Below are 12,396 nucleotides of genomic sequence, written 5' to 3' on the forward strand. Positions count from 1 at the left end.
AAATATGCTAAAATCTACCCCAACTCAACATATATCTCTTCACTGATCTCTATGCCACTTGCATGTGGTATTCAAAGATTTGCAACTATGCAGCCTGATAGGGAAAACATTTGTGTTAACAAGATGGGTCCTTGTCCCAGGGAACAATAGCTTGGGATCACTATAAGCACTGAATATTCATATGCAATCTAGTCCACTCTCTTCCTCCTTCTCAATTCTGGGCCCAACTAGTTGTAAATTTGCAATGCTTGAAAGAATTGCATACTAACACAATTTTCCAGCCTACTAACCAAATACAAAAGCAAGGATGACAGGTATTTTTCATCCATTTAGTTTTTCTCATATGGCTCATTTGGCTAACCTCTTTCCCCAGTATTATACTGCCCCCAAGAATATTAAAAGCTTTTCATTCATTTAGTTTTCCTGAGTGGATTGTTGGATCTCTTTTGAGTAATGTACAGTATCATCCACAAATGAAAACATCTGGAAGATGTCATCATCTACAGGAATTTTTTTGTCTATTTGTACCATTCACAAAACAACTTTTAGGACACTGGAAAATATCTTTGGCCAGGTGATAACTCCATCTTTCATGCTTTGCTTGACAATAATAACTAGAGGAGCATTGAATGATCTCTGTAGTTGCATCCATCAAGGAATCTTGTTTGATCTTAAAATATGCATGAAAGACTCCTTGTTAGAAGAGAACCTATAATATTATGTTTTATTCTACCAATTCAGGCATTTTGCTTTGTTTTGTTTTTGTAATCAAACAAAAACTGAACACAATAGTATCTTGTATTCTTTCACCTTTCACTAGGTAACACAGGTTGGAAGAGCATTAGCTCTGAATTTGGAAGGTCTGGGATTAAATCCTACCTCTTATAATTATTAGATTTTTAGTAAGTTAGTTAACCTCCCTGCATCCCAGTTTCCTTAACTCTGAAGTGAGGGTGTTGTATTGGATAACCTTTGAGGTCCCATTCAAGTCTAGGTGAATGAAAGAATGAAAAAGTATTTAAAATGCTTATTATATGCCAGGCACTATGTGATATGTAGGGAACACAAATCTAAGCAAACAAGACAGCCCTTGTGCTTAAAGGGCTTATATTCTAATAGGGGAAGATATCACATAAAGGAAAACTACGAAGATCAGGAGGGATTCATGAGGCAGCAGAGTTTGGAAATAGCCAGGAAGAGGCATAGTGGATTAGTTTTGGGATGGATGAATGGATAGATGAAGAAACACTTGTTAAAGACATACAGTGGATATTGCATTATAGTAGCCTCCAAGGATCAAAGTACAGAAATAAGACTGAGGGTAAATATTGAGAGTACACATGAGAGTGTATAGTTTGTGGCTCATATAAGCTCTGTTTTCCTAGTGGATGGCTGATGGAATGTAAATTATAGTCTAGGACCAGCTAGATATGGTGGTTATTGGAGACACAAGTAGGAGGGAATAGGCTGAAAGAACTTGAGCAGTCAGTAGGAGGCCTGCAGAAACCTAGATCCTTGGGGAAAAACAGGCTTTGGGCATCTTGACGAACAGTAGCAGGGAGGATTACAGGAACCCAGACCCTCTTCTCCCTTCACAGAGGGAGTTTTTGAAGGTATGAGTGAGAAGTTTGGTAGGGGGATGCTTTCAGACGTGCAGACCCTGGGCTGGGCAGGGGTCACTGGCAGGACACAGGATATCTGGGCTCTGATTTCTACACTGGACAGCTGGACAGAGGAAGAACAAGGTATGCAGAACATGTGGGCAAAACAGTATGGGTCAGGGCAGATGAAACAAACTTCTTGAGGCAGGACTTCAGACCTAACCAGCCTTCAGGGGACACTTTTGGGAGAAGTAGGTAGGATATATTCCCAAGGGTCCCAAATGCATCCCTGGTTCTTATGTGATCAGGAAGATTGTCTCCATCATCCTGTACTCCAGGTCTGAGTGCTCATTCACAAACCTCCATAGATCTATGATCCAGTGTGGCTCACTATAGGATTATTTGTGTAAATCAACATGGACCATTCTCTTGTTTTCATAAAGGATATATTACCAGATCATTCTCAAAATTTTTTTGCTAAAGATGGGTAAATAGATATACAGATAAGTAGTTGTTTTCTTGATTGACTTTTGAGAGTTTTAGTATTGCCTGTGAAGTAATTCCGACCCTCCCATCCCCATTCTATTGGTATCCTCTCTTCCCTGAGTATCTTATAAACAATTCCTTCAGTGTTTTCAAGATAGTGATCTTCCAGCATGGATTTCCAATACTTGAGGAAAGTACTTGCTTTTCCTGACATTTTACCATTTCTGCTTCTTGGGTACTGGATTGTGAGTTTCAAATGTGGTGTTTCCCTTGTCACTAGTGATGAATAAAAATCACTGGGGAAATGGTCATAATTTAGTTCCATTTTCCATCTACTTATTGTCCTGTTGCTACTTTCATCTATGAATAGTCTCAGGTTCATGTGGTTAAGTTTGATCTCATGACAAAATTTCTGTAGATTTTTGTCTTTTCCACTCCTTTTTCACTAGGCTGCAAGGCAACATTTAATTTTTTAAAAATTAGATATCCTCTGTTGTTTTACATATGATTTTAAAATTTTGGTCAAATGTTGTCCTTCAGTATCATCTCTCTCTCTCTCTCTCTCTCTCTCTCTCTCTCTCTCTGTCTGTCAAGGAAAACAAATGTTTGTTGACTAATATAATTTCTGGGCTCTTTTGCTCTCCTTATTGTGGTGACTATTTTATATTCAAACTTCTACAGGAAATGATGATAATCAAGACTAACATCTTTGCCTATTTCACAATTTTTGGTATCAAGGCTTATTTGACTAAGCCAGACTGAAATTGATATAATTGCACAATGTATTTTTCCCATCTTTAGCCAATGATGATTTTTACCTTTGTCCTAATTAGTCAATGGTCTCCAGGGGTGGGAAACCTATGTGAGAAATTAAGAAACAATAAAACAAAACCAAAAGAATGAAAAAAAAATAGGAGACAATGTGCAATATCTCAACAACTCAAAAACAACTGACCTGAAAAATAGATCCAGGAGAGAGAATTTAAAAATTATTGGACTACCTGAAAATCATGATCAAAAAAAGAGCCTAGACATCATCTCTCAAAAAAAATTATCAGGTAAAACTGCCCTGATACTGTAGAACCAGAGGGTAAAACAGAAATGGAAAGAATCCACCAATCACCTCCTGAAAGAGATAACAAAATGAAAACTCCTAGGAATATTATTATCAAATTCCAGAGTGCCAGGTCAAGGAGAAAATATTTCAAGCATCCAGAAAGAAAAAATTTAAATATCATGGAGCTACAGTCAGGATGACACAAGATTTAGCAGCTTCTACATGAAAGGATCAGAGGACTTAGAATATGGTTCTGGGGAGCAAAGGAGCTAGGATTACAACCAAGAATCACCTACCCAGCAAAACTCAGTATAAACCTTCAGGGGGAAAAATGGACATTCAATGAGACAGAGGACTTTCAAGCATTCTTGATGCAAAGACCAAAGCTGAATAGAAAAATTGACTTTCAAAGAGAAGCATAAAAAGATAAACAGGAAAGAGAAGTCAAGAGGGACTTAAGTTTAAACTGTTTACATTTCTACATGGGATGATGATACTTGTAATGCAAAAGAACTTTCTCATTATTAGGGCAGTTAGAAGGAGTATATATAGAAGGGGCACAAGTTTGAGTTGAATATAAGGGGATATCTAAAAAATAAAATAGAAGGCTGAGAAAGAAGAATGTACTGGGAGAAAGAGAAAGGGAGAGGTAGAATGAGATGAGAGAGGATATCTACCCAGTACCATGTAGATATCTACACATACAAGGCAGTGGAGTGCATTCTGAGGAGAATTACACTAATAATAGTATACGTAAAGTTTTACTTTCATATTTCAGTGGATCTATATTTTCGATGATGTAGGTATTCGCTTCTCTAATCACTTGCTTTTTCCTGTGGAGTTAGGCCAATCGTTTTTAGGTGATTCTGTATCTCACTTAGTAGGTTCTGCTGTGTTCCAGGTCTTAATGCAATCATAATTATCATTTGTAAATAAGACTATCTGTAGGACCTAATTGTCCCCAGGGAATTCATCTTCCACTTGAACTCTATACTGGACTTGCTCCAGTATGGTGGTAGACACCTTAAGGAGGCATAAGTAGCTCCGGTTTATGCTTTGCATTGCTTAATCAGATTATAATGGGCCCAAATTATATCTACTATTGTATTGCCTAAGGAATCTTGTATGATTTGACATATACATGGTAGACTGGAGACTGGAGGACAGCCTTTAGATTTGCTCTAAGTTTTTATAGAAAATACTTTTAAAAATAGATAATAAACAATAACAACAACAAAAAAAAACCACAGGGATCTTACGTTCTTTCTCTTTCTCACAGTTGTACACAATAAAGATACCGATTCTAAAGACATAAGACTTGGGTTCAAATCTTGTTTCTGGTATTTACTGCCTGTGTGGCCTTGGCCATGTTGCTTAGCTTTCCTGGGATTAAATTTCATCATCTGTAAAAGGAAAGGATTAGAGCAAATGAACACTAAGCTCCTTATCAACTCTAGATACGTTGTTGTTCATCCTTTGTTGAAATTTTGAAATGACATTACGCTTGATGTCTTGACTTGTGGGTGAATTGAATTTGAATGAAACAGAGTTGCACCAAGTCATCAGTCCCACTATCTCCTCCAGAGTCATCAAAGTCCAGTGGCAGAAAAAAAGTCAAGATGACTGGTAATGGCCTGGGATACAGGGGATGACCTTGGCGTTATTGATTTCTTTCTTTTTTTTGTAGTTTAATTTATTTATTTTTAGTTTTTAACATTCACTTCCATTAGATTTTGAGTTCCAAATTTTCTCCCCATCTCTTCCCTCCCCCACTCCAGCTCTCCCCTCCCCCCACCCCAAGGCATTGTTGATTTCTGACCAAGCTCTAAGAGCCCTGGAGTGTCTGTTTCAGCCACCTTTTTGGCCATTGGAACAGATGTTCTCATCTGCCCATAACATCAGGTGAAGTCTTCACATGCTTGGGGTAGACATCCCCCTAACTATTCAATGAGTTTGAGGACTGTGAGTTACCCTCAACTGTCAAGATGGTTTTATTGGGGTATGGCTACATGCTATAGCTTCTTGGAGCCACAGATGAGAGGTGGATACCAAAGGTAGGTAAGCAGCCCTGAAAAGAGCTTGGCAAGCCCTGGAACCAGGAGTCCTAGTCCTCCCTGAACAGGCTATACATCCCAGCTCTAGGTATGTGAACTCATGATCCTATGTTGTCTGTTGTAGAATATTGTTTGTGAAAACCTGCCTGTTCCCTACTCATGTCTGCATCACAAAGCTTATAATTGATGCTTGCTATATATTGTGTATCACATACTACATATGATATATGAAAATTTTAAATATATATGACAGAGGGAAGAATGCAATAGGGAAAATATATTATTCTCTCCCTGGTCATTCTCCTCTAGGTGCTTTATAAGCAGCCCCAGGTAATTTCAATAACACTGCCAAGAGGAATCATAGGAGACTGAGAAGCAATGGGAGAGAAAAATTAAGGCACATTTCCAAACTCCTAGACTCATAGAAAGAGGTGCCACAGAAAGGATGCTCAATTCTTAGATGATGGGCACATAGCTAGGACTGTGAAAGTTACCCTCAGGTAACAAGGTATTAAAGAGGGGAACTTGCTTGTAGGATGCAAGAAGTTATAACTCCAGTCCCCAGGAGACTTCTTGTTTCATGGCAGAAGCCATAGGAAACACCACCTGAGGAAGGGAAGGCTTCAGCTTTGGTAATAGCTAGCATTTAGGTTACTTTAAGATTTGCAAAGCACTTCACACAAATCTCATTTTATCCTCAAAACAACCCTGAAAGATAATTGCTATTATTATCATTTCCCATTTTACAGAAAAGGAAACTGAGGCAAACAAAAGTTAAGTGATTTTCCTAGGTCACATCACCAATAGCTATCTAAGGCTGGATATGAACTCAGATCTTTCTGGCTCCAGGTCCAGTGTTCTATACACCTCACCACCTATCTGCTCATGAGTTTTTGATCTGTACCAGAGGTGGGGAACCTGCGGCCTCGAGGGCACATGTGGCCTTCTAGGTCCTTGGGTGTGGCCTTTTAACTGAGTTCAAGTTTTACACAAGTCCTTTTATTTAGGGGATTTGTCGGACAGCTAGGTGGTGCAGTGGTTACAGCACCAGCCGTGGAGTCAGGAGGACTTGAGTTCAAATTCAGTCTCAGACTTTATACCTACTAGCTGTGTGATGCTGGGCAAGTCATTTAACCCCAATTGCCTTACCCCCCCCCCCAAAATGAGGAGATTTGTCCTGTGAAGTTCAAAGAACTGTACTTGAGGACATAGAGGGCCACAGGTTCCCCACCCCTAATCTATACTTTAATCTGCCAGGGACTCCAAAGTGCTCTTCATCTATGGGAACTTCACAGAGATCTGGTTCCCTGAAATAAAGAATGGTCATACTTTCTTCTGAGAGATAAGGAGAATAGCAATGAAAATGACATGGCAGATAGGACACCATATCCAACAATGGAAGAAGATGTCTGCCCTCATTTACTAGGAGCTCAAGGGAGCTTTCAGGAAATACTGTGACTGAGAGAGCCACAGTGGAATTTAGTGATGGGAAGCAGTGACCTGCAACATGTTAGGAGCTGTAGGAAGAGTTATCTGTGTGTACATAGTGATGGAGCAGGAGATAGGGGGTACAGGAAGGATGGAACTGTGTAGTTAGCTGGGGTAACTATAGAGGAGAGTGCTGAGGAGGAGGAGGAGGAGGAGGATTTCCTGTGGTACCAAACCCAGGGTAATTCCATAACTGACTGAAACCAGGCTCCTTGGTTAGAGTTGTCACCCTCAGGTGTTTTTACTTTAATAAGGGCTCTGATACGATCACTGACTTTTCAATAAACTCATTCACTCTTTGAGCTTTGTTCCTGCAAGGTGAGTTAGTTACTGTCACACTGGGGGACATGAGATAGGAAATTCACAGATGATTTGGTAAGAAAGAAATGAGATAAATAATTGAGAAATCTCTTAAAGTGTATCTCAGTCCTTCATGTCTAGAGACAGCCTTTGTGAAAATGGTTACAATAATAAAACTGAGAGTTAGAACAGAATTTACAGATCAGCTAGCATAGCATCTTCAACATACAGACAAGGAAACTAAGTTCCTTATTTACTTATACAATCAGTTGACACAGAGAGAGACACGTACAATTGCAGTCACATAGGGCCTGGTAAGTAAGTGATCAGATAGAAAGTCTGTGTGAAATGGGCCACATAATAACACAATTTTGCATCTTAGCTTAGTGTCAGAGATCATTTTCTCCTTCTGTTCAGGTAGTCCTTTCACCTGCAGCTTTGACCGCAAACAGTTTTGTCTAGGCTGCAAAAAGACACCTGGGGAAGTAGTAGGCAATGAGAACCATACTTGGCATTCTTATTCTGTGGCAGCTGTTCAGACTCACTCACCCCGCCCCCATCCTGTGTTACTTTAGTGTTGGAAGGAAATGAAGACCACAATGAGGACAATGTAGAAGTTTTAGCACCTTCCTTATGGGTTCCCCACCCCCATAGTTCAGTGTGTGTAGGGAGATGGCACAGATTCTAACTGCCATGAAGTGACTCTTAGCAGCCCCAGCCTTGTGTTGGCACCAAGTGTCTGCACACTCCTGGCTCAGCAATGACATCCACTCTTCAGGAATTCATCCACTCTCTGAATCCCAGAACCCTCCCAAGAGTCCTTCAGATCCAGTCAGGCATCTATTTCCAAGGTAAGCTGCAGTTTCCTTTTAACAAAAAAAGCATTAAGGAGAGAAGACATGTAGCCGTCATTCTTGCACTTTGCGGAAAAGGGAATGGAAGGGAAGGATTAAGAAGGCCATGCGAGAATTCTTTTAAAGTAACCATTCCAACAGTTTTGGAAGAGATCATATGTACCTGCTGAAAGGACCAGATAATGGTAATTTGTGGGGAGTCCACATTGGTCATAGTGGAATGGAAGGAAATAGAATTCTTTTTTTTTTTGACTAAGAGGTCTAGCCATCAATCAATAATCATTAATGAAGTGTTTACTATATGCCAACTAAGTAAGAGGGATAAAAAGAAATAAAAAAAAAACAGTCCCTGCCTTCCAGGAGTTCATATTCTAGTGGATTGTGATTAGGTGATTAGAGGCAATTAGGAGTTTTGTTTTCTTGGCATCCACTGAAATGTACTTTCACTCTTATTTTGCAGTGCCAAACTTTTCTACTTGGAATAATGACAAACCTTTGATTTGAAGGTGCATTCGAGCAAATGCTGTGCTAAAGTTTATTTAACTTTATTTCAGGATCTCATTCTATGGAATCATGACAAAAAAAATCTGACATTCAGAATTTAGATTTAAACAATGGAAAAGGATAATTATAAATTCTGTTGTAGGTTCTTAGAAATACAGTGAACAAGAGAGATTATTTAAAGGCTTAAAGGATGCTTTAAAAGTTTGGGTCCTTTCACATTGTTTGGAAAATATGAGTAACATACGTAGTCTTTTATAAAAAAAATCTTAGGCTGTCACCCATGACTTGCATATGCATATATATCGAAATCAAGATTATAGATTCAACTCAATAAAACATTTAATAAGCAAGTGCATTTGGATAAAGCATTATGCTGGGTACTGGGTATACAAAGCTGTAAAAAGGACAGCTCCTGCCCTCAAAAAGCATCCAGTCTAATGAAGAAAGGGATAAAACATTTCATATATGTATGTATGTATATGTGTGTGTATGTATATATGTATATGTGTATATCTATGTAGAGAGAGTAGTGTGTATGTGTGCAAATGCATATATGTGTATATAAGTATACACACACATACATACATACACATATATATACACACAAACAAATAAATGGTCTGCCAGGTATGGTAGAATGGTAGAAAGAGATGGGCATAAAGCAGAGCCAGAGAAAACACCAAAAAACATCTGAGGGGGAAAATGTCCCTTTCCTATGATGTAATGGGGAAAGGTTAAGGGAAGGTTTATTGGGGGAAATGACATTGGAGTCAGACCTTGAAGGAAGGGAGGAAGTTCAAAACTTGGAATGGGGGAGGTGGAATGGAGGGGAATCTATTACAAATGGGTTGGGGCAGGAAGAACGGGAATTTGCATGAACAAAGAATGAAAAAGATATGAGTTTTATGAGAATAGGAGGCAAAAAGTATGATGGAAAGATCAAAGCCCTGTGGAGGGCCTTGATCATCAGGATCAAGAACTTTAGCTTTATTTAATATACAATGAGATATCACTGAAAGTTTTTGAGATGATATGATAATCATGGTGGCATAGTAAGGTTACTTGGGAATTTGTGTGGAAAATAGAATGCAAAGGGGGTTGACTCAAAACAGAAATACCATTTGTAAGACCATTAGAATCGTCCATTAGAATTAGCATAGAGTAAGTAGGGCTTTATCCCATAGTATTGAAATCTAAGAAATACACATCCTCCCCTCAGAAATTGCTGTCCTCATCTCTGACTTTTTATTCCTCTTTGGCCTGCACTGCTACATGACATAACCATCCCCAAGCCATCAGCAACAGGATTTCATTACTATGGAATTCTTCTCTTAGGGCCTGCCCTATCCATCAACCTCCTTGGGGATGAGGGTCAAATTCTCTGTCAGATGGGCTGTTTCCTCTCCTGGTATGGTTAGACTCTGTGCTGGCATTCCTTCTACTCGTCCTACTGAATTTGCCAGGTACAAGAATTCTAAATTAAAACTCAGATGATCTACATGAGAAGTAATGAGGGCACAAACTAGGGTGGCTGTAATGGGAGTGAAGTCAAATTAGAAGCAAGAGCTAATGCACACATAGAGGCAACAGGACTTGACATCTGATTGGAGCAAGGAGGTGATGATGAGAAAAAGGTCAAAAGTAACTTTAAGATTATAAGCCTAAGTAACTGGAAGGATAATGGTGCCAATTGACTTGAATCTTATTCTTGGGTTAGAGTCTATGATTCTTTTTTTTTTTTAAGGGATGATTCCATAGTCACAGACCATACTTTTAACTCAAGAGGAATCATAGATTCGCAAATATAATTAGACAAAATATTCATCTATCAATGAATAAACATTTATTATGTACCTACTATGTGTCAGGAACCATGCCAAGTTTTGGGGATACAAAAAAAAATGTGAAAGATAGTCCCAGCCCTCAAGGAACTTTCAGTGAAGATAATGTACAAACAAATAGACAATCTAGGTCTTCATTTTTAAAAGTGAAGGAACTGAGGCTCAAAGTGACTTTTGTCCAAATCCAGATGTATGAAGCAACAAAGCTGTAAATCATATCCAAATCCTCCAATTCAACACTGTACAGTGAACGAGTACTAGCTCTGGAGTTAGAGAATACACATTTAAATCCTGCCGGTGAAGCTTACCACTTGGGTGATCTTGAATAAGTTTCCCTAATACTGAATTTCCTTATCTGAGAAATATGAGTTTTGGACAGAAAGTCTGTAATGTCTCTTCCAGCTCTAGACTGACAATTACTCTAACTATAGTGTTATTTCTTTTGAACCATGTTGAGAGTCCAAAAATACAGGGTGACATGGGGTCACTTATAGTCCTCAGCAGCATAATATATAGTCCTTGGTCCAGAGGAATTTGTAACCCCATTGGAAAGTCCATGAGAAGAAAAACAGAAACCCAGTTATTAGTAGTCCATATTCAATTGCTGTTCAGTCATTTTTTTCAGTCATGTCTGTCTCTTTGTGACCCCTTTGGGGTTTTCTTGGCAAAGATACTGGAGTGGTTTGCCATTTCCTTCTCCAGCTCATTTTACAGATGGAGAAATTGAGGCAAATAGGGTTAAGTGACTTCCCCAGGGTCACATAGCTAACATGTGTTGGAGGCTAGGTTTGAACTCAGGTCTTCCTGACTCCAGGCCCAGCACTTTATCTACTGAGCCACTTACCAGCCCCAGATAGATGAAACCTAGAAACTTAAAACAAGCATGCAACTTGAATTCAAGATCATGAGGTTAGGTACCAGGGGCAGCAAGATGGCATAGTGGATTGAACACTGGGCCTACAATCAGGAACACCTGAATTCAAATATGGCCCCAGATACTACCTACAAAACTTTATTCTTATCCCTATTACATTTCATCTTGCTAGAGGGAATCCACATTAGAACTTAAATTGCCGAAGAGCTGAATGAGAAATTGAAAAGCAAAGCCACTATGCTGAATTGGAATTTTAATTAAGAGAATTGTAACAAAATTTATCTTTAATTCTTTCATCTGAGAAATGAAGGGGTTGATCTTAAAGGCCCCCTTTCTTCTCTCTCTCTATCTCCACTTGCTATTTTCTTTCTTTTTTTTTAAGGCAATTGGGATTAAGTGACTTGCCCAGGGTCACATAGCTAGTAGGTGTCAAGTGTTTGGTCTGAGGCCAGATTTGAACTCAGGTCCTCATGACTTCAGAGCTGGTGCTCTATCCACTGCCCCACCTAGCTGCCCCACTCCACCTGCTATTTTATTAATGTAGGAAACTCCTGGCATGGAATTTCCCTCTATTAATTTGCAGTGCAGCCAGTTCTCTGTAACTTGACAGTCTAAAAGAGTTATCTGGGTACACTGAGTGGTCAAATGACCTGCTCATTGTCACACAGCCAGTATATTGTCAGAGGCAGGACTTGAACCAGGTCTTTCTGACTCTAAGAGCAGCTGTCTATATCATATGCTATGCCATCTAACCAGAATCTCTTATAACTCTGAAAATTTATGACAATAACCAGAATGGTACCTTATTAAGGATGGGGAAGGAGAAGAGGACAAAGACTGGAAATTTTCTTTTTCTGGACCAGTGGAACTTCTATGCCAGTCTAGATAAGAGAAAGTTGATGACATTCTTATATGCCTGGTAGAGTCTGACAACTTTTGTTCCTAGAGAAGTGGTAAGACACCCTTGTTGAGTTTTATGTCAAAGTGTCCTATTTGAGTTGCAAAATGTTCATGAGAATTTTAATGTTGGAAACTGTTTTTAGTGCCAAATTAAAGTCCACACCAAAATAAAATTATTTATTGAGTATCTGCTGATGGATACAGACCACTTTGAAATTTCTAAGAATTAATTGCTGCTAAGTAAATTATGGCCTATTAGAAATAGGATGTATCAATGAAAATTGATAGAAATAATGCTTATTAAAGGAATATTTATTCTATTAAAAGATACTCCATTCATGAAATCCATTTTAACCTTCACAATTCAGAGAATCAACAGTAGTCAACATTTTTATATTTGATTCCACTTTGTGTCAATGAACAAATTGCCCCTCCCT

The 12,396-nt window shown here is 38.9% G+C and overlaps 1 protein-coding gene across 6 annotated transcripts in view; it reads left to right on the forward strand.

Moving 5' to 3' along the window:
- The first annotated feature begins 7,572 nt into the window (after positions 1-7,572).
- The window catches only part of THEMIS (thymocyte selection associated), a 203,592-nt gene continuing 198,768 nt past the window's right edge, over positions 7,573-12,396 (forward strand). For 5 of the 6 annotated variants that reach the window (XM_020987008.2, XM_020987005.2, XM_020987006.2 and 2 more), the window contains exon 1: positions 7,574-7,837. In XM_020987008.2, coding sequence (XP_020842667.1) covers positions 7,747-7,837 — 91 coding nt within the window. In that variant the 5' untranslated portion in view covers positions 7,574-7,746. Of the gene's footprint in view, positions 7,838-12,396 lie in introns of all 6 variants that reach the window. The other variant, XM_078155156.1, reaches the window with a different exon arrangement.

This window comes from Phascolarctos cinereus, unplaced genomic scaffold, assembly GCF_003287225.1.
Source record: "Phascolarctos cinereus isolate Bilbo 61053 unplaced genomic scaffold, phaCin_HiC Scaffold_5;HRSCAF=322, whole genome shotgun sequence".
Classification (NCBI taxonomy): domain Eukaryota; kingdom Metazoa; phylum Chordata; class Mammalia; order Diprotodontia; family Phascolarctidae; genus Phascolarctos; species Phascolarctos cinereus.